The sequence below is a fragment of the Leptosomus discolor genome, chromosome 2 (genome assembly GCF_034619465.1).
Source record: "Leptosomus discolor isolate bLepDis1 chromosome 2, bLepDis1.hap2, whole genome shotgun sequence".
NCBI classification, from domain to species: domain Eukaryota; kingdom Metazoa; phylum Chordata; class Aves; order Leptosomiformes; family Leptosomidae; genus Leptosomus; species Leptosomus discolor.
This window is the reverse complement of record NC_141392.1, coordinates 56,267,941-56,287,771: the sequence shown is the minus strand read 5'-3', so window position 1 is coordinate 56,287,771 and position 19,831 is coordinate 56,267,941. Positions and strand designations below refer to the sequence as shown.

Genomic DNA, 19,831 nt, shown 5'->3' with positions numbered 1-19,831 from the left:
GCCCGCGGCAGCCCGGCGTCTCCGGGACAACGCGCGAGCTGTTGTTGTGTTGTTGTGACGTTGCCGCCGGCGGCGGGCGGCCGTTGGCGCCGTCCCCCCTCGGGCGGCTTTCCCGCCGCTGCCCGTGCGCCAGCCCGTGGGAGGGCAGGGACGTGTCCCCCGGCGCCGGGGCCTGCGGAGCGGCGTGGGCTTGTCCCGCCGAAAGCCGCGGCTGGCGTGGGGAGCCGAGACGGGGACACGGCTTGGCAGCATGGCAGGGGCTGGAAGGGACCTGCGGAGGTCACCGAGTCCAACCCCCTGCCGAAGTTGTGCCCCTTGCCCCTTGTCCTGTCGCTGGGCACCGCTGAAAAGAGCCTGGCCCCATCCTCTTGACACCTGCCCTTGAGATGTCTGGAAGCGTTGACGCGGCCCCCTCTCGGCCTTCTCTTCTCCGGGCTAAACAGCCCCAGGTTGCTCAGCCTTGCCTCGCAGGAGAGATGCTCCGGTCCCCTCATCATCTCTGTAGCCCTCCGCTGGACTTTCTCCAGCAGTTGCCAGTTTTTCTTCAACTGAGGGGCCCACAACCGCACCCAGGACTCCAGCTGTGGCCTCACCAGAGCAGAGTAGAGGGGGAGGGTAACTTGCGGTGCCACACCACAGTGCTGACTCTTACGTGGGACACGAGCGTGCTTCTTTCCTAGGGCTGTCAAGGAATGCGATTAAACATGGCTCTGAGAACCGAGAAATAGAGGTACGATACCGGTGGCCCTTAGCACGGGTGTCTGTGCCACTGAGCAGAAGGGAGAGAGGTCGTCTGCAGCACAGTAACACTGCGGGCCTTAAGCTGTCTCCTGGGTAGCGTTGCATTGCTCTGACTGAAGTGAAGCCGGCGCTTTTCCAGAAGTGCCAGCTGAGTGACTGGCTGAGTGGCAAGATCCTTCTTCAGCGTTTGGTGGGACCAAGAGGCTGCGTTTCTTGGTATCCTCCTGCAGGAAGCGATGTACTAAGATTAGACAGGCGAGCTGCCCCAGCTACTCAGAAACCCACGAGAGACTCCAGGGTATAACTAGAGCGAGGCAAGCACCCGCTGAAGAGGCGGTTAGGTCCAGGAATGGCACTGCCTCTCCAGCTGACAGGGCCGTTTGTGCCAAAGGCTTACGCTGCAGCCAGCCACGCTGCCCTGTCCAGAAGGCCACGACCCCAGCGCTCTCCTAGACTGCAGCTTTGATGCAGAAAAGCCCCAGCCCAGAACAGCTCATCTAAATGTGACTGAGGAGCCCCCCTCTGCCCTCCCAAACAGTTTTGCACCTTGTGCCAGGGCTGGGGGTGTGGGACACGGCTCAGCTCACAACCAGGCTGTAGGTTTAGGATTAGGGTTCCTACGGCTTCACGCTCCTCCTGTAAGGACATCATCCCTGGTTTCCTATTCGAAACGAGGGTTTCTTTCCCTAATTCTTTACCGGTAGTCATATTGGTATATGTGGCTGCATTCTCACACAAAATGACGCAAAGCCCAGAGCGATGCAGTGTCGCATGGATCTCCAGGCAGCCCCTTTTGCTCTAGTCTCCACCCATATCCCTTGTCTCCCACCTCGGATGTGCAGTGAGAGGGGCCACGCACAGTGGATGAGTCCCGGTGACTGAGACACATTGACGGTTTTCTTTAAGGGCTCTGGGGGCCTTGTTATGTTGTGGGGCCCATTCCCAGATTGCGTTTTTCTTCAGTAAGTCATGGAGTGGTCAGGCTATTCTACTAAATCCTGGCATATGTGCCCTCCAAGATCCTAAAGAGCCTAGCCCGGCACACAACTCCTTTCTTATTCCGGGACAGGGGGAACCATTGGATTTCTGGTAGCCCCTCGTCTGGGGCTGTTTTTCTCCTGCCTACCCACCTGACTCCCCAAAAGATGAATTCGTGACTGGGCCCTTGTTTGTGTGCCTCTGGTGTCTCTGGCCCTGCTGACGGGTGGTGCGTTGTAGCCAGTGTCTGTAGCCGGTCTCCAGGTTCTGCGAAGGGGCCACCTCTTCAGACATGAGGGATGCGCTGCCTCACAGTGACCTCTTGTGGAAATTTTACCATTTGCAGGTCTTTAGCTGGCGTAGCATGAGCTCCACGGACGGTGGGACCATGGTGTAGGCCTTGCGATAGGGCAGTAGCTGTCTGCTGGAGGCCCTGCCAGATGAATGCAAACCTCATCCGATCTGCCTCCGGGGCTGGGGTCAGCAAAACCACCTCTTTCACCGCGACAGCTGCCATGCAGCACTAAGAGGCTTGACTGTATCAGCTATAGCGGGCCCAGCCGCAGTGAGCGGTTTGGCAGCAGCGGTCAGGCCGCCGCAATCTGCTGTTAGTTGCCACTTGCCATTAGGCTTCTTTTGGGGCCATACAGGAGACTTGTAGGGGATGAGACTTGCCGATGTTTCCTTGTCCTTTTGCCTGTTTCGTCCATTCGGTAAGAGGATGGGTGGCGTCAGGCAGGAACTTGCAATGTGGAGAGCTGAGGAGCTTGCTGTGCGCCAAGGCGGGATCTCTTTGTAACAGGCTAACAGGGGTGCATCAATATGAGGCAAAGTGTGTGGTAAAGACGGGGGGGAGGGGGGGGGGGGCGTCCTCGTTTCCTGTTTTCCCCCTGGGTGCAGCCACAACTGACGCGTCAGTAAATCCGTACCTAAAAGGCACCTTAGGTCGGGAGGACCTAAGGTAAGGTCGGGGGGACTGCTGGGCCGTTAGACAGAATTAATGTAGCCCGGGCCAGGGGGTGGGCAGAGACTTGCCCGTGGATGCCTACAGTTGAAAGTACTTGTTTGCTAAGTGGAGGCTGCCCTTGGTAAGTGCCCTTATCCACCATCTGCATTTGGGCTCCTCTGTCGATGGGGTCATTAACTGCCACCATCAGCTCGGGACTTGAATCCGCTTGGGCTGCCACAGGATCAAGCCCCCACCTCGGTTTTCAGCATACCAAACATTGCAAGAGGCTGCCCAGGGAGGTGCTGGAGTCACCGTGTGTGGAGGTGGAGGTGTTCAAAAAAGGTGTCGATACGGCTCTTGGCGACATGGTTCAGTGGGCATGGTGGTGTTAAGTCAACGGTTGGACTAGGTGATCTGAGAGGTCCCTTCCAACCTAATGATTCTGTGATTCTGTGGTATTCATGGTCTGGGGTCAGTGCTGATAGATGTGGATATCCCAGAGCTGAAACCACTAAAATCCTCTGCCTTAGTCATTACTTGCTTAAGTCGGACTGTGTCACCACCATCCCTGGGTACGGATCCCAGGGGACTATCCCAAAGAGTCAGCAGGTGTTGTCGGCGCATTTAACTGACAACGGGATTGCTCTTTATCTAAACACCTTTTCCATAACCACTTGTGCTCAGCGGTGGCTGCGGGTGCTCCTCTGTTTCCCCGTTTTGCTTTCTTCTTTTTGCATAGAGACAGACTAGCTCTTTTCCATTACGTTTACTTTAGCCACGGTTCTCCTCTGGTTTGGATCATTTCTGGGAGAGACTGGTGTATCTGCTAACATACGCTGGAGGACCTCTTGGAAGGTATTACCACTTCAGCCCGGCTAAGGCTAACGGTTCCGGTGCTCCCTCTGCTTCCTTTCCGTCACACTGCGGGTGTCCCCTCTATCCCCCCAGGAAGCAGGAGAGCCTCAGCTGCCCGGCTGCTGCCAGACTTGCTGCCCAAGGCTTTTTGGGATAAGCTGGCATATTGCTGCCCTCCAGCTCGGAAGTCTGGTCTACACCTTTCCACCTCTCCCTGCGGACTGGTGAGAAAGCAGTTGAGCCTCCTTTTGGCTGCAGGGCAAGCAGTGAGCTTGCAGAAGACAGCACTAGATGGTGCAGTTCCACCAGTGCAGCCACCCAGGTGTCCTGGCTGGCCGGGCGGCAGCCCTTCACAGGGGCAGGCGCTGCACCCCGCAAAGAGCGTTTCTGTCACAGCATTCCTCTCCCCAGGGGCTGCCCAGGACGGCCAAAGGGGGCAGAAAGGACTCGCGCAGCCCCTGCCTTGCAGCAGGCTTGCCCCAGGGAGCAGAGCCCTGGGCACGCTGGGCTGCAGAGCACTCCAAAGCACAAAGTCGCAACGCTTGCAGCGGCAGGGACACAAGGGGGGACCTTTCTGCGTCTTCCCTGATGAGAAAAAAATCTCCTTACGCTGTCGCACCTGCCACGCAGGGCTGGCCAGGACCAGGTTGGGGCCTTGGTGTCACTCGACCGTTCAGAAGGCAGGAGATGACACTTTCACTGCCACTGGCCTGCCCTTGTCCTCAGCATCTGAGCGAGGACACTCTGTGCTGTGGGAGGGCCTTGGATGAGTAGCTGTCTTTCCCACTGTGGGCACTGTCGGGTAGTTATAGATAGACAGGTAGACAGAGAGAGAGAGGGATAGGAATGTAGATGGGAATAGGTGTTCCGAAGGGTGAGAGAGAGCCAGACAGCTTCCTAAACTCCAGAATGCATCACTGCTCTTGAAGCTTCTGCCACTGTGGAGAAAGGGCAGCCTTGCTCTGGCTCTGAGCATCCAGTTCGTGCAGGAAGAGACGTTGGAGGCAGAAGGTGGTGTTGGAGAGCAACAAAGAAGAAGAGGGTCCTCAGTGGGCAGCCCCTCGGATGCCCAGGCATGACAGGTCCGCCTGGCCCTGAGTGAGGAGAACAGGACGGGAAGGGGAAACGAGCCTCGAGGGGGTCTTTTGTGTCCTCCATGCGCTGCTGCCAGGAGAGAGCCGTGAGCTGGCGCGCAGGTGGCAGAGAAACTTCAGCGGGGCAGAAACCCCGGCACTTCCCTGTGTCGCGGGTACGCCAGGCAAGGGCATGGCCAAGGGCAGCTGAGTGCTTGGGCTTCAGTGCGGCACCTGCAGGTCCCTGTCCCCAGGCCCTTTTCCCCAGGCCCAGGGAGCAGAGGGAGCCTGAGCATGTCCTGCCAATGGGACATGAACATATGCGCGCACACACAGAGAGAGCACACAGCTGTCCAGCTGCTCCTCCAGCCTGGAGCGCCGCCTTCCAAGGAAGAGCTGAGCGACATCAGTTCTCCAAGCATCAGCACTACTACTCCCCCTATTTAATCTTCTCTGCCTAAAAACCAGAGCATCTTCTCCCTGTAGGGAAACTCTGTTCCCATGGTTTGGTTACATTTTGAGTTCACGACAGAATCAAAAAGAGGTGTAGATTTTTCGTTCGAATATTTCGACAGGATGACCACAGCACTGCTCAGTCACCAGTCTGTTTTAAGCTCTTCTGCCCTGAAGAATCACTAATATTTTGGTCCAGCTCATTTAAACTGCAAACACAGCCTTCTAAACTTTGGCCTGTGTCCTGTGTCTAGAACAGGAGCCGGTTAGATGGTTTTGGTGTCTCCCTCTCTGTTACTCAAGAAAGCAGGTAATGAGGGGGAAAACAAAGCTACAGTCAACTTCACACTTCCCAGATGATAATCAGTTGTCCAGAGACTTTCCTATTTCTTGCTTTTAGCCAGATTTATAAACTCTTACCCCCCTTTCCTCTTGCAGAAAGGGAAAGCACTGGCTTCACAGCATCTTTGGTTCATTGCTAAGTCTTCCTTTGAAGAGACGAACTTATGTCTGAAGTGAAGATACTCTGGCTTCAAGTGTTCCTATGGATCTATGAACATTTTCATTAAAAAGGACTACATCATAGAGATGCATTGAGCCTATAAAGCCTTTACCTGCTGCAGGCAAGTATTTATCAGTGGCCTCTCTTTGTTATGCAGCTAGTTTTCTCTCCACGATGTACAGAGGGAACTCACTTCATTTGGGGTTGTTGTTGGGTTTGGTTTGGTTTGGTTTGGTTTTGTGTGGGGTTTTGGGGAGCTGGGTGTGTTTTTTTAACGATGGGGGTTTGCAGTGAGTGGTTCAGAACTTTTCGGCCTGGAGGAGCAGCCCGTGGTCACAGCACGGAACAGCATATTGGGTTAAAATGCAGCTGGCTTGAGGACAGAGAGAATGAAAGCCCAGTACCTACAAGGTAAGCTCCATCGCCAGTGCAGTGTATTTCTGGCGACAGGACACAAGGGAGAGAAGAAACAAGTTCCCACCTTTCCTCTTCTGTTTCCCACTCGTCTGTGCAGAGCGGGATCTGCAGCCCCCAGGAAGCTCTCACTCTTTGCTTGCCGTCCTGCTTCCCCTGGCTGCTCTGGGCGAGCCGTTTGACTTTCTCATGTTGCCACAAACTGGTCACAAGTTAATGTTCCATAAAAGCACTCCCTTTTTTTCAACTCATTTCACTCTGACACGCTCTGAAAGCAAGAAGAGGGAAAGGCATCGTGCAGTGCTTCGACATCCCTGCATTTGCTGTGACCACTGCAGGGAAGTATTTGCAGATACCGGATGTAGCAACTTACCTGGGATAGGAAGGCAAACGTGTAGCTCTACAAAATGAGTTCACGTGTGCGCCTACGCAAGTCTTTTGAGATACAAATGCTGCTAAACACGCTTAGCCAGAGAACACAAGATGGCTGGAAAAAAGTAATGTCTGAAGTCCTCGCTCTGTGAACATAAACCACAAGCAGCTCCGGATTTTTGGAGCCATGAGGAATAAACCCCAGCTAAGCAGAAGTGGGGGATCCTAGAAGATAACCAGGGATGCACCTAAGGTCCTCAATCTACTACTCTCTGCCAGATTTTTTGTGGACATGGATGTTGTTGCCTTCTTGGGGGTTTTTATACTTCAGTTACACTGGCAAGGCATACGATTCACTCATTTTTCATTCTGGCTCACTCCATACTGTTATCTAGCTTGAATTTAATGGAGAGTTTTTTTCTTCCCAGTCTTCTGAAGCACCTTATTTTTATTACTTCTTCTGAAATATGCATATTTCCTAGAAATGTCCATCCTAATTGCAGTTTAATTCTGTAATTTGTTCCTTTAATTCACATCAAAAGCTGAATGTCAGTCAACCACCAAGGAATTGTCAGGAGCAAATCTAACTTCTGAAGATAAAACAACCGTCAGAAAATAACACCCCGTACACGTTAGAACAAATGTGTAGTCGCATTTTATTTAATCAATTAAAATCTACCTTAAAAACACAAGATCAGATTTGGTAACCCAGTACATTGGATTAGAGAAAGCTTCAAGCTCTGAAGCGCAAGCCAGAAGTCACAGTCTCAAGTGAGAGTTTCAGAGGCCAAAGCAATATGCTGGAACAAAGTGGTATCTTCAGGCGGAGGCATGCTCCTTGCACCACTAGCGTGGTTTCGGGTGCACTGTCAGTTACTAGCGTGGTTTCGGGTTTCTTAGCTGTCAGTGACAAGAAGCTTTTGTATTTGTTTTATAGTTGAGTTTGTTGCATCGCTTACCTAGGCCCTGGATTAATGGAGAAAACAGGCAAGCTAAAGCACTCGCCTGTCCACTTACTACCAACAGACAATTTACATTGTGGTCAAGCTAGCTTTATTTAAATGAGGTTCAGACAAGAATTAACTTTACGTATTATTAACAGCTTCGGAGCTACTAACATAAGAATCAGGATTACACAGGTCATGCTGTTGTTATTTCGTTTTACCTGCTGCAGTTACTGCAATATGGCTTAATGTACATTTGTACAAATTCGGCCAAGTTTGCACTTGTGAGGTGTTACTAAGAGCACTATTAACTTGCAAGCCAACTTAAACCTGTGGAAACCAACCGAGGTTGTTGGAATTGCCCAAAGCTCGGGGGGAAGGCTGCGGCTGACGGTGGACAGAGATAGACTGGATTGTTTGACACCACGCTGCTCGGCTTTAAATATTTGTAGAATTCGCTCTGAGGTAAGGAAAAATCTTTGGATGCTTCCACGCAAGGCAGCACCAGGTGGTGCGATCACACCAGTGCAATCAGTCACACTGCTTGCTGGAGGTGCAGCCTCCAGGAGAGGCAAGCACCTGCCATAACAAGAGCATTTGTACGCTAGGAGTTGGTTTCAAAATAAATTACTATACAGGTAGGATAGCAAGCTGTTCTTCAACTCGATGGGCATCGGTTTCACAAAGTGCCATCTGGAACCTTCACTTCAGAAATCAGAGCTGAAAGTACGGACTGGTACCCCGTGTTTGATTTTAATGTAAACGAGAAGAGAGAGGACCAACTCCTGTTGGGGACAGACATCCCAGGGCTCTCGCTCTTGGGACTTCTTTCCATCTCTCCATCCCCCTGCTCATTCTGGTCTACAGCTGTTGTCAGTCCAACCCACCTTACGTGAAGGTTTTGAGGAGCTCAGCACCCCTAAGGTCTCATCAGCTTATTGCAATCCAAGGTAGAATTCACCACCAAGCCCTCACCCTCCTTCCTACTCCCCCTTCAGTGAAGAGAGGCAATTGATAGGAGCGGGGAGGATGCCAGGAAAGAAATGCTGGGGTGGAAAGAGGCTCAGGCAGGGGCTGGGAAAGGAGGAAGCTTGTGCGCGGGAAGGGTGTTAGATGGCGTAGGTGTGGGGAAAGGCTGGGGGTCGGGTGGGGCAGGGACCAGAAAGGAGCAGACTCTGGAATGAGAGCGGGGCGAGCTGAGGGTTGCGGTACCACTGGCGTTCCTACAGGAGCAAGACAACGGGGAAGCGTCAGTGTGGAGGGTTCTCAGGAACCGGGCAGGCCTGCGAGTGGAAGTGACTGGCAGACCTGACACAGGTCAGGGCTCTCCTTTTGTCCTTAGCATTATCATAGTTCCACATTAAAATCAGAGTGGGGGTTAGGATATACACATAAATATTCAAAGCAAGACAGCCAAGTTTTTGAGAGCTTTTACAAGGGGAAAATCCTGGAACAATAAATAGGAAACTACACATTATCAACTTCCGCTCCAATGCTATCCATTTCCTCTCCAGGCTACTCTACAAACTCATTTCAGGGTACGCCTAAATAGTACAGAAGTATCATAGCTTTATATTAAAATCAGAACTGGGTTTAAGACATACATATAAATATTCAACACATAACAGTCCAGTCCTGAGACCTGAAGTCTGGAACAACAAAAGAAGGGTATTCTCAATCTCCTTTCAAGCTACACTCTGGAAGGAATTTCTGACTAAATCAGGCCCGCACAAAACCAACGGAAGGATGGATAGAGATACCTGAATGGGACCGAAATGCAGCAATCTTGAGCATCTTGCTCAAGGATTTGTGCGTGATCCAGTTCCTGCAGTTTGCTAACGGCACGTCTGCTACTTGGCCAGAAGTCTCGTGCGTTCTCGTCAGTCAGCCCTCCTCTTCCCCCTGACACACAAGACGAGCGGCATCTACAGCCACTCGTAGGTCAAATCAAGGCAGCTACGGAAGATGGGAGGGGGGTAAGGGAGACTGCAGAAAGAAGGGAGGGAGATTCAGCGATGAGTGAAGGCATTCAAGGAGATGGGACAGACAGGACACGCATTCAGTGACGGGACGGTAATAACCGTGGCACAAAATTTCAGTGGTCTGTCCATTCACTCCGTCGGGCATCTCCAGTCTAAATGGTCTATTTTGGGCAGAGGCAAATGACCTTTGAATGGAACACATGGGTGGATATAGCCAACATTAAAGGCATTGTTTTTTTAATAAAAATGACAAAAAAGGTGAGGTCTTCAGAAGAGCAGATGTTAACATCCAAGAACAAAGGGTAGTGAATAAAGCTCCTGGTTCTCTTGCAGGATTGTCAGCTGTTCTCTAGGACTGGCATCTCTCAAATGCCCCATGGATGCTTAGCACATCTGAAAGAAAAGACCACAGTAAATAAAAAAGCTTTATTAATGACAACTTACTCTCTCAAGAATATCTTCTTTTCCCAAGCAGTTCTCAAGGACAGACAGAAAGGCCTCGTGCCTTAGTCAAGCAATACAGTAAATATCTTAAGGAGAGACTGTACCTTCCTGAGTCAGATTTCCATGAAATGCAAAGAGCTTTGGTACATGAGGCACTCCACTTTTACCATGGAAGGCAACACTCACATCCTTTAGGATATTAAAAAGAGCTTCCTTAGAGAGGAAGCGTTTTTTGTGGATTAAATCAAATACATTAAACAGGTATCGGATGAGCGCGTATCTAGGAAAACTAGAAACTACGTTTTCTGCCTCCCAGAAGTATCACACTAAACTACAAGCCAAGTCAAAGCCATTAAAGTGAGGGTAGCTGTACAGAAAAGAAACAAGGTGTTCAGTAGCCAGAGAGAGAGGCAGTAAAACAAGAAGACAAAAAAAAACCCAATCCCACAACATCAAAAAATATCTGTGGCCTGTTGGTTAACCTGGGGAGCAGCTGCCTTTCCTCAGAATAAGAAAAAATTACAGACACAACAGTTTGAGAGACTCCAAAACTGTTTTGGAAAAAGAAAGACATTGCTGAGTGAAAATGCTACTCACATTCAAGGCCTCAGGAGCCACTGAGTTCCGACTTTGTGGACTCCCTTCTTGGCAACTATCATCCTCCCATGTCTGTGTTTTCCCATCTTCCATGGGTGGGTCGCGTTCTTCCTCACTTTCCCTGCGTGTTTGCTGACCTGTATGTTGGTCTGGGATTTCCATCATCGGCCCAACCTCTTTTCCCCTTAATTTTGGTGGGTAGATGTCTAGGGGGTCTTTGGTTGAATCTTCTGAAGTACTCAGTTCTAGTGTTGATTTCTGAAGCCTCGCACTCGCCCTCGAAACATCTTCAGGGCTAGTCACAATTGTTAAAGAATTCTGACTTGGTCCATCTTTCAGTATCTCTGAGGTCAACAGCACGTCTTTGGTTTTTTCTACAGCGGCATGAATTTCTGCAGACTCTGCTAAGGTAGAAGTTTTCACTGTTCCTGATTGCTGGAGCTCTTGTTCTTTACTCCGTACCTCTTCCTCTTTCACTGGAAGCTGAAGATCCACCTGCGCACTTCCCAGAAGTTCAGCTATATTTGTATCTGACGGGCTTTTCTCTATGGACTCAAGGCGCTGCTCTGACTCCAAGGCAGCTGACTCTTCTGTTTCTGCAAGTTTGTGAACAGCCGTCTGGATGGCGCTCAATACAATTTTTGTACTCTGGGACTCTATTGTCAAAGACTGAACAACATCCTTCTCAAATTCTGTGTAGGTGAGAGACAGACTGTCACTTGGAGGAATACCATTTTCTTCGGGTTGCCCTGTGCTCTGGGGCCTCTCTTGCCCCTCCGATATTCCATTCACAGAAGCAGGAGTTACTTGAGGCTCAGGTGCTTCTGCACTGCCAAGCTCTGCAGTCCCACAGCCTGAACAGGCAACAGTAGTAACCAGGACCTCACCAGAAGCCATTTGCCCTGGTGGGGTTGCCAAGGGCTCTACAGTTTCGACTGGCGTGTCTGCAGGCATTACAGTTTCTGCCATGACATGCTCTTCAATGCCTGCAGCCGCTACAGGCACAGGCACTTGCAGAGCCTCCAAGCTTTCCGCTTGTTGGAAGGCTGAGTCAGAGCCTTCCTCTTGCACAGCTAAAACCTCTTGCTGGACAGCAGTTGAACGTTCTTCACCTCTCATAGCTTCCCGTTTTCCAGATTCAAACGCTTCTTTGGCTCTGTCCGTCGATTGCTCATTTTTGTTCTTGTCTTTCTGAAAGCCTTGACAATTTGAAGATTCTACAAGTTCTTGTTCTTTTTCCACAGTCTCTTGTTCAAAGAAGTTGTTTCCTGCATCACATGTCGTACCACTAATGTCAGTGAGGACAGTGCTTCCATTTCCAGGGATATCCGAGCATGCTGATGCTAAACTAGATACAGTCTCCACTCCAGTCTCTGCGGGAGGCTCAGTGACGGCGGGATCACTCTCCAAGTGTGTTCCAGCTTCGAGCAGACCACCTTCCGTTTTGCCACCTTCGCTTTCATCCCTCTGGGAAGCAGTTTCCGTTGGTTTTGCTCTGCATTGTGCCTCTAGGATGGACACAGAATCTTTTGCTGGAATGTGCCTGCCAGCCCCATCCCTCACACTCTGCTCGGCATCTGCAGCTGCTTCTGAGCCAACTCTTTCTGATGGAAGGGCAGAAGCTTCTTCCTCATTCTGCAGTGGAACCTCAGTAACAGGGGCTTCTGTGCTCTTCACTCCAACGAGCACAGCATCGTCTTCCTCTTCCTCTCTCTGGGCAGGTGTGCTGCTAGGAACTCCTTTAGTGCAAGCTTGTTCGTCAAAGTCAGGAATTTCACCTTGTCTTTCAGATTGAACGGGGACCCCAGTGACAACTGCTTCTGTGCCCTCTGGTCCCACAGGGAGGGTTTTGCCTTCTCCTTCAAGCTGCACAGGCTCTTCAGCTGTAAGCCCCAAGGAAGTGGTTTCATCCCCTCTCTTGTCCTGCACCTGCAGAGAATTGCAACAGACCTGTCAAAAAGGGTACGAGCACGGAGTGACCAGGAATGTCCTGGGTGAAAAATCTTAGAAAGACGGAATGATTTGGGTTGGAAGGGACCTTAAAGATCACCTAGTTCCAAACCCCTGCTGTGGGCAGGGACATCTTCCATTAGAACAGGTTGCTCAAAGCCCCATCCAACCCGCCTGCGCATTTAAAGCTGGAGACAGCGGGGCCACTTCATTTCCTCCCTTTGCAGAGGTACCTCAGCTACAACCGTAGCTCTGCCGACAACTGAAGGGACCATCCGCTATGTCTGCTACCATATGGATCCCATCGGCACCTCAGGTGTTCACAGAGCACCTACAGTCACCTTGCGCTGTGCGGGAGCCCTACTGGCAGCTGTTCCGGCATCTTTGGATCCACGCACACCATCTCCCACTCCATCACTCTAGGGATCCCATCCACCTCGCTCTGCATGCAAGCCTCGGTGGCTGCTGCTTCTGGACATCCATGTGTGTGTGTGTGTCTCACTGGACACAAACTTTGGTCACGTCAGGCTGCACAAGGAACACCCTTGACAGCAATACTGCCACAAGCTGCTTCTAAATTTGGCATAATAGCTAACGCTTGCTGATTCTTCCTTTAGCAAATCAGCCTTTGTCTTATGTGTAATACTTACTGCAGTCTCTGCTTCTGGAACACACTCCTCCCTCGTCTCATCTGCTGTCAGCTCTGTTGCGGGCAGCTTCTCTTCTTCCGCAGGCTCCTGTTTTGCAGACGGCTCTTCCTTGGGTGTAACTGCTTGGGTGCTGTGAAAGTCTCTGGCCTGTGAGGAAGGTTCCTCTGCTGTCCTCTGCCCTTCACAGCTTTCTTCATGGTCTTCTACAGCTGCTTCCTCACGTGCCGGCCACTGCCTTTCATCTCTCAATACCTCTACGTTTTCACATCCTTCTGTGCTTCCTTTCATTGCAGCAGGCAGGTCACTTCTCCCTGAACCTTCCTGGAGAACACTCTCTTCAGCTCCGATTTCGCTCTGAATGCTCCCTGCACCTCCCTGGGGCTGGAGGCCATCCTCTTGGTGTGCTCCTTTTTCCAAGCACTGTTCCAGCAAAACACTTTCCTGGCCTACAACACTCCCATCTCTAGCATCATCTTTCACTTCTGACTCAATTCCTTGTACTCTTGCAAATAGAGTTGCACTCATGGTCCTTTCACTAACCAGCTCTTCTACCTCTGCTGACTTTACTCTCTCAGCAACTTCGTGAAGAACCTTTTGCATCTGTTTGTCTAATTCTTTCAAATTTTGTTCAGTGGCCTCTACTTCTTGGACAGGTGTCACTTCCTCTGTAGTATCTGGGGTTTCTAACAGCTGGGAAACAGCAGAAACCATCTCAGTCGTCTCCTCAGCAAGGGACACCTCCACTGGTTCTTCAGCGCAGGAAGCTTCTGCTGTCTCCTCCAGAGCTGTCACTGCCTCTGAGGTCAGCTCTAGCTCACTGGCTGTGCTGTCATCGCTGACCTCCTTTCTCGCCTCTGGCATTGCCTTTGCAGCTGACTCTGCTTCTTCCACAGTATCATCGGATTCCAGTGTTTTCTCAGTTTCCTTCTCTGCCTCTTCTTCTGCCTGCTCAATGCACTCTGTCAGAGCAGCAGATATCCAAGATGGTGACATTTCTTCAATACTGGTAACTGCCCTTTCCCCTTCCACAACAGTCACAGGAACTACATGGACCAGCCCTTCCTGGCCTTGTTCCGTTCCTTGGATCTCCTCTAATTTTTCTGCTCCCTGTTGCTCTGAGACTCGTTCTCTCATCGCCTCAGCAGCTTCTGCTTGTGGGGCTTCCATCTTCTCCTGCTCTGCTGCTTCGTATTCAGAGAAAGGAACAACAGCTGGAATATCTGAATCTTCTTCAGTCGTTTCTGCCAGGCCTTCTCTTGCTTCTTTAGGAGCAGTTGGTTCTGGCTTTCCATCTGACTTCTTCTTCCTACGCCCAGGCAGACGTTTCCAAAATGGAATGCACAAGTCACCTTCTCCAGGCTCATCATCTGAGGAGGAATGCTCCAGGCTAGAGCCCACACCAGAGTCGCCATTTCTCTCTTCCATTCTGGTTTGGGACCTCCTTCTTGGAGTAACTAACCTTTTAAATGATTTCCACATTGAAAGACTTTCACCTTTGGATGGGCTTCCAGCTTGTTCTGGGGAAGAATTCCCTTGTCCTTCATTGCTCTCTGGAGAACTGCTAAGAATTGCATCTGTGGCCGTTTCTTTGCTCTGTCCAGGCTCTTCTACATTGGGGCTTTCCTGACCAAGCTCACGGCCAATGTCTTCATCAGATGCTGCTGCTGCTGCTGCTTTCCTGGCTCTTTTCTTTGAAGAACCTACGCAGAGAAAAGCTCGCCAGGGCACAGAGCTGTCAACCTTTCCTTTGGGCACGGCTGTGGCTTTCTCTGGTTTCTGCTCCATCCCATTTTCTTTCATTTCTCCCCGATTTTCATCAACCACAGCGTTTTCCGTTGCAGACACTGCAACGCTCTTTGTCTTAGCACTTTCAGAAGCTCTTCTGGCACGTTTCTTGGGAGTCACCATCTTTTTAAACAATGCCCAGGGCTTAACACTGTCTCTTTTTCGCTCCACATCTGAAAATGCAGCATCTTCATTTTCACTGACCTGCACGCCATCCACAGGCTGTTCCAAAGAAGGAATTTCAATCGTCTCCTCAGGAGAAGAAGCAGAACTCTCCCCCTTTTGTTCCTCTGGGCTGTCTGGGGAACCTGGTAAGTGCTGAATTGGGTCACCCGGTCCCCCTAACTTAGATTCTTCTCTTTTGCCTTTATGCTTCTTTCCAGAGAGTGTTTTGACTCCAACAACAAGCGCCACTGACCTTGGGGATAGAGGTTTCTCTGTCACCTCACTTGCTTTCTCTCCTTCAGATTTTTCTTCCTTTTTGCCAAGATCTTCTGAGACGTCCACCAGTTCCCTTTCTCGATCGCCTTCTTCAGCTTTTTTCTCCTTCGCACTTCCTTTAACAACTGCTGCTGCCACATCCTCTTCTTCTCCCTGCTCATCATGCTTGATTAGCTCTTCCTTCTCACTTGCTTCAACGCCCATGGCTGCCACAGCCTTTTTTGACTCCTGCTTTTCACCTTCACTTTGCTCCTTCTCATACGCTTCAATAGTTACTGTTGTCACGTTCCTCTCCCCCTCTTGCTTCTCCAACTCGGATTGTTCCTCCCTTTCACCAGTTTCAGTGGCAAATGTTGCCCCCTCCTTTTCTTGCTCCTCTTCTTTCGTAGGAGACTGCAGTTCCTCTTCTTTAGGCTTCCTAAAGCTCTTCTTTTTTCTAAATCCTGTCCATCCCTGAGTGAAAAATTTCCTTAACGGCGATGCAGTGTCAGTGGCTAAGGCAGCTGACTGAGAACAAATCTCATTTGCTTCGGGTCTTTTAGGAGGTTCGTCTTCTGTTTTTTCATTGTTCACTGGGTCTTTGGTGGGGTCTGCTGCAGAGAGTCCATCCTCAGGCATCGCCGTTTCTTCTGAGCTGCCTTCCTTTTGATCGGCAGCTCCTTCAGGGACTTGTGTTTCCTTTTTTACAGTAAGCAGCTGAACGGGTTCCGACTTCCCCGTCTTTTCCTTCTTCACTGTGAATCTGAACCCAACAAATTTAAAAAACTTTTTAAACCCCAGATCATGAGACGGTGGCTCAGACACGTGGTCTTCTGCGTCTTCTTCCAAAGACGGCGACTCTGTAGCTGCACGAGCATCCTCTTTCTCAGCACCTGCAGTGTCCTTGGTGCTCGAGTCAGAGGAACTTGTCTCCATAGTTCCGGTGTCTTCCTTCAAAGGTACACTGGAATGGTCTCTTTGTCCAGCTGTGTAAATAACGACAAAAACCCCCAGTTACTTTCTGTCTCAATGTAATGTTGTGTTATACCTTTATATAAATAGATGCAAGTGGTTTTTTTTTTCGTTTTTATCAAACTTTCCTGAACATAACTTTTTCTGTTATCTGTGTGCCTCTTGTAGGTGCTAATATGAATTTTTTGGAAGGACTAGTTCTTGGTCTAAGATTACTATAATTCCTTTCCTTCCTCATATCGTTGTACGGGTCTTTCTAAAGTTTATTTGCAAAGGCACCTTTCAAGCTTATACTCTCTCATTCTCCTTCCTTCTTTTGCAGGGGTTTTTTGGTCTTTTGTTTTCTCTTCCTTTAAGGGAAACTTATATGAGAAAACAAATATTATTTCTATCCCATTTTTACTCAAAGAATATACAGAACAATATCTCCAATTCTTCCTGAAGCAAAGCTCAGTATCCTTTCCATGCAGAGAGGGGCCTCTGAGGGGGTGGAGCGGGGGGGAACAAACCACCAAATAAACCCAAACCCCAAAATCCTGTGCTGACCCAAAAGGATGACTGAGAAAGAAAAGCTGACGTTACAGCTCTGTCCCAAGAGAACAGGAAGATGTGAAAATGCCCACGGGAAATTTCCCGCGTTTCTGAAAACCGGTAACCCCCAAAGCACTGACATTACAGCGTACTTGTTTTAAAGATCATGAATCTCGGGATTCTCCCATCCATCACATCACCACTATGGCCAGACAGAATCCTCATCTGCAGCAATTCCACATGGCTTAAAACGAAACACCTTGTTACTAGGCAAGCAGGTGAAATGCTGCCCTCCATCGCTCACAGGTCTGTGTCTGCGTTATCTCTTTCTTGAGCACCGCTTGAGTTTTCCCTTCAGGACACCAGCAACCACCCTCTCCGTCTTGCTGGGACAATTTCAGTAGGATTGCTCCCTCTGGCCGTGAGCTGCCTAAGTTCACAGACTGACCTATACATTAAAGCCCCTGAAATGCAGCACTTAAGAAGCCAGCACATGTCCAGCTTAGAGCACAAAATTGCCAGCTCCCCGTGCCCCAAGTAAGTGGCTTGGGAGGGAAAAAGCACAGAGGAACAAGGACACCGAGCCTTTAAGTTCTGCCATTGAAACACAAAAAGCGAGCAGGTAAAACTGCCCTTGCCTATAACGAGAATTGTAGGCATAACTGTGCGGTGAACATGCGTGATGATGAACAGGACAACACGTGAAGACAAAAATCCATGGCGCATTCGAGACCCCAAAAGACTCCTGGGCTTGGATACTGCCCGGATTTCAATGTAACATTATCCTTGAGCCTTGATTTAGTGCAACAGGTGAAAGTGCAAGGCCCTGAGGTGCAAGGCACTCTTCTCTCTGACCAACCTTGTTGGAACGCTAAGATGACAAAACACAAGAAATAATAACCAGTGTCAAACAGCAACCTCCCGGGAGAAGGCATGGCCCCTTTCTTGGAAGTTTACAGGTGCTGCTTCAATGCCCAAAGGCATGCAGGGGACAGCTTTCCATCGTACAGGCATCACTGAATTCCCCAGAGCGATTTACTTTTTGTTTAAAGATCCAGCTTTCCGTTGGCTCTAACTCTGCAGCGGGCCCTGCTTGGCCCGGGGGCTGCGCCAGAGGCCCCCTCCTGCCCAGACGCTCCCTCGATGCTGCTTGCCCGCGCCCCCTTTGGGAAGAACTCCGCCTCCAGAAGCGCCCAGACCAGGCGGTCTGGGGGAGGCTGAAACACGACTAAAGAGCAGCCGGCGGCGGAGCTGGAGAAGAAAAGAGGTACCTTTCAATAGCTGCCGCTCGGGGCTGACCAGGAGCGCTTCCCCTCAGAAGGAGCCGACGCCGAACGGGGTGGATTCCGCGGCGGCGCGGCTGGTCAGCCCCCGAGGTGCAGCCCCGGAGGAGGACGAGCGCAGGCTGTCGGGCAGCCCCGAACAGCGACGCCGGCCACAGCCTCTGTGCTGGCGTTCGACCGCCGGCGGGAGCCTCCCGTCCCGGCAGGAGCCGGCCCTTCCCGAGCGCCCTGCGACGGGGCGAAGCCTGCAAAGCGGGGAGGGCCGCCCGCCCGGCGGGGCAGGGCCTGCCGCCCAGCAGCAGCGCTTGCGGGACGGGAGGGGAAAGGGTCGCTCCCAGCGGGCGCTTGGCAGCCTTTGGGCTCCGGCAGGGGCGAGGGCGGCGGGCAGCGGCACTCACGGCTCGCCGGGACCGACGGGGGCTGCCGCCGCCTGCGGGGGTCGGGCGGGTCTGGCCCGCGGCAGCCCGGCGTCTCCGGGACAACGCGCGAGCTGTTGTTGTGTTGTTGTGACGTTGCCGCCGGCGGCGGGCGGCCGTTGGCGCCGTCCCCCCTCGGGCGGCTTTCCCGCCGCTGCCCGTGCGCCAGCCCGTGGGAGGGCAGGGACGTGTCCCCCGGCGCCGGGGCCTGCGGAGCGGCGTGGGCTTGTCCCGCCGAAAGCCGCGGCTGGCGTGGGGAGCCGAGACGGGGACACGGCTTGGCAGCATGGCAGGGACTGGAAGGGACCTGCGGAGGTCACCGAGTCCAACCCCCTGCCGAAGTTGTGCCCCTTGCCCCTTGTCCTGTCGCTGGGCACCGCTGAAAAGAGCCTGGCCCCATCCTCTTGACACCTGCCCTTGAGATGTCTGGAAGCGTTGACGCGGCCCCCTCTCGGCCTTCTCTTCTCCGGGCTAAACAGCCCCAGGTTGCTCAGCCTTGCCTCGCAGGAGAGATGCTCCGGTCCCCTCATCATCTCTGTAGCCCTCCGCTGGACTTTCTCCAGCAGTTGCCAGTTTTTCTTCAACTGAGGGGCCCACAACCGGACCCAGGACTCCAGCTGTGGCCTCACCAGAGCAGAGTAGAGGGGGAGGGTAACTTGCGGTGCCACACCACAGTGCTGACTCTTACGTGGGACACGAGCGTGCTTCTTTCCTAGGGCTGTCAAGGAATGCGATTAAACATGGCTCTGAGAACCGAGAAATAGAGGTACGATACCGGTGGCCCTTAGCACGGGTGTCTGTGCCACTGAGCAGAAGGGAGAGAGGTCGTCTGCAGCACAGTAACACTGCGGGCCTTAAGCTGTCTCCTGGGTAGCGTTGCATTGCTCTGACTGAAGTGAAGCCGGCGCTTTTCCAGAAGTGCCAGCTGAGTGACTGGCTGAGTGGCAAGATCCTTCTTCAGCGTTTGGTGGGACCAAGAGGCTGCGTTTCTTGGTATCCTCCTGCAGCAAGCGATGTACTAAGATTAGACAGGCGAGCTGCCCCAGCTACTCAGAAACCCACGAGAGACTCCAGGGTATAACTAGAGCGAGGCAAGCACCCGCTGAAGAGGCGGTTAGGTCCAGGAATGGCACTGCCTCTCCAGCTGACAGGGCCGTTTGTGCCAAAGGCTTACGCTGCAGCCAGCCACGCTGCCCTGTCCAGAAGGCCACGACCCCAGCGCTCTCCTAGACTGCAGCTTTGATGCAGAAAAGCCCCAGCCCAGAACAGCTCATCTAAATGTGACTGAGGAGCCCCCCTCTGCCCTCCCAAACAGTTTTGCACCTTGTGCCAGGGCTGGGGGTGTGGGACACGGCTCAGCTCACAACCAGGCTGTAGGTTTAGGATTAGGGTTCCTACGGCTTCACGCTCCTCCTGTAAGGACATCATCCCTGGTTTCCTATTCGAAACGAGGGTTTCTTTCCCTAATTCTTTACCGGTAGTCATATTGGTATATGTGGCTGCATTCTCACACAAAATGA

The 19,831-nt window shown here is 51.7% G+C and overlaps 1 protein-coding gene across 1 annotated transcript; it reads right to left on the bottom strand.

The window, feature by feature from the left end:
* Positions 1 to 8,390: 8,390 nt before the first annotated feature.
* Positions 8,391 to 17,547, bottom strand: LOC147416005 (uncharacterized). Its single transcript, XM_086460423.1, has 4 exons — positions 17,472 to 17,547; positions 12,905 to 16,095; positions 10,305 to 12,233; positions 8,391 to 8,504 (listed from the first exon to the last, which is right to left on the bottom strand). Exons 1-4 carry the CDS (start codon positions 17,545 to 17,547, stop codon positions 8,391 to 8,393), a joined length of 5,310 nt encoding a protein of 1,769 aa, XP_086316549.1.
* Between the last annotated feature and the right edge of the window lie 2,284 nt (positions 17,548 to 19,831).

Coding starts and splice junctions, on each gene's coding strand:
- LOC147416005 (XM_086460423.1), bottom strand. CDS start 17,547: ATGCCTTCTCCCGGGAGGTTGCTGTTTGACACTGGTTATTATTTCTTG. Junction 16,096..17,471: donor CATCTTAGCGTTCCAACAAG/GTTGGTCAGAGA, acceptor TTATTTACACAG/CTGGACAAAGAGACCATTCC. Junction 8,505..10,304: donor TGGCTCCTGAGGCCTTGAAT/GTGAGTAGCATT, acceptor TTGCTCCTGTAG/GAACGCCAGTGGTACCGCAA.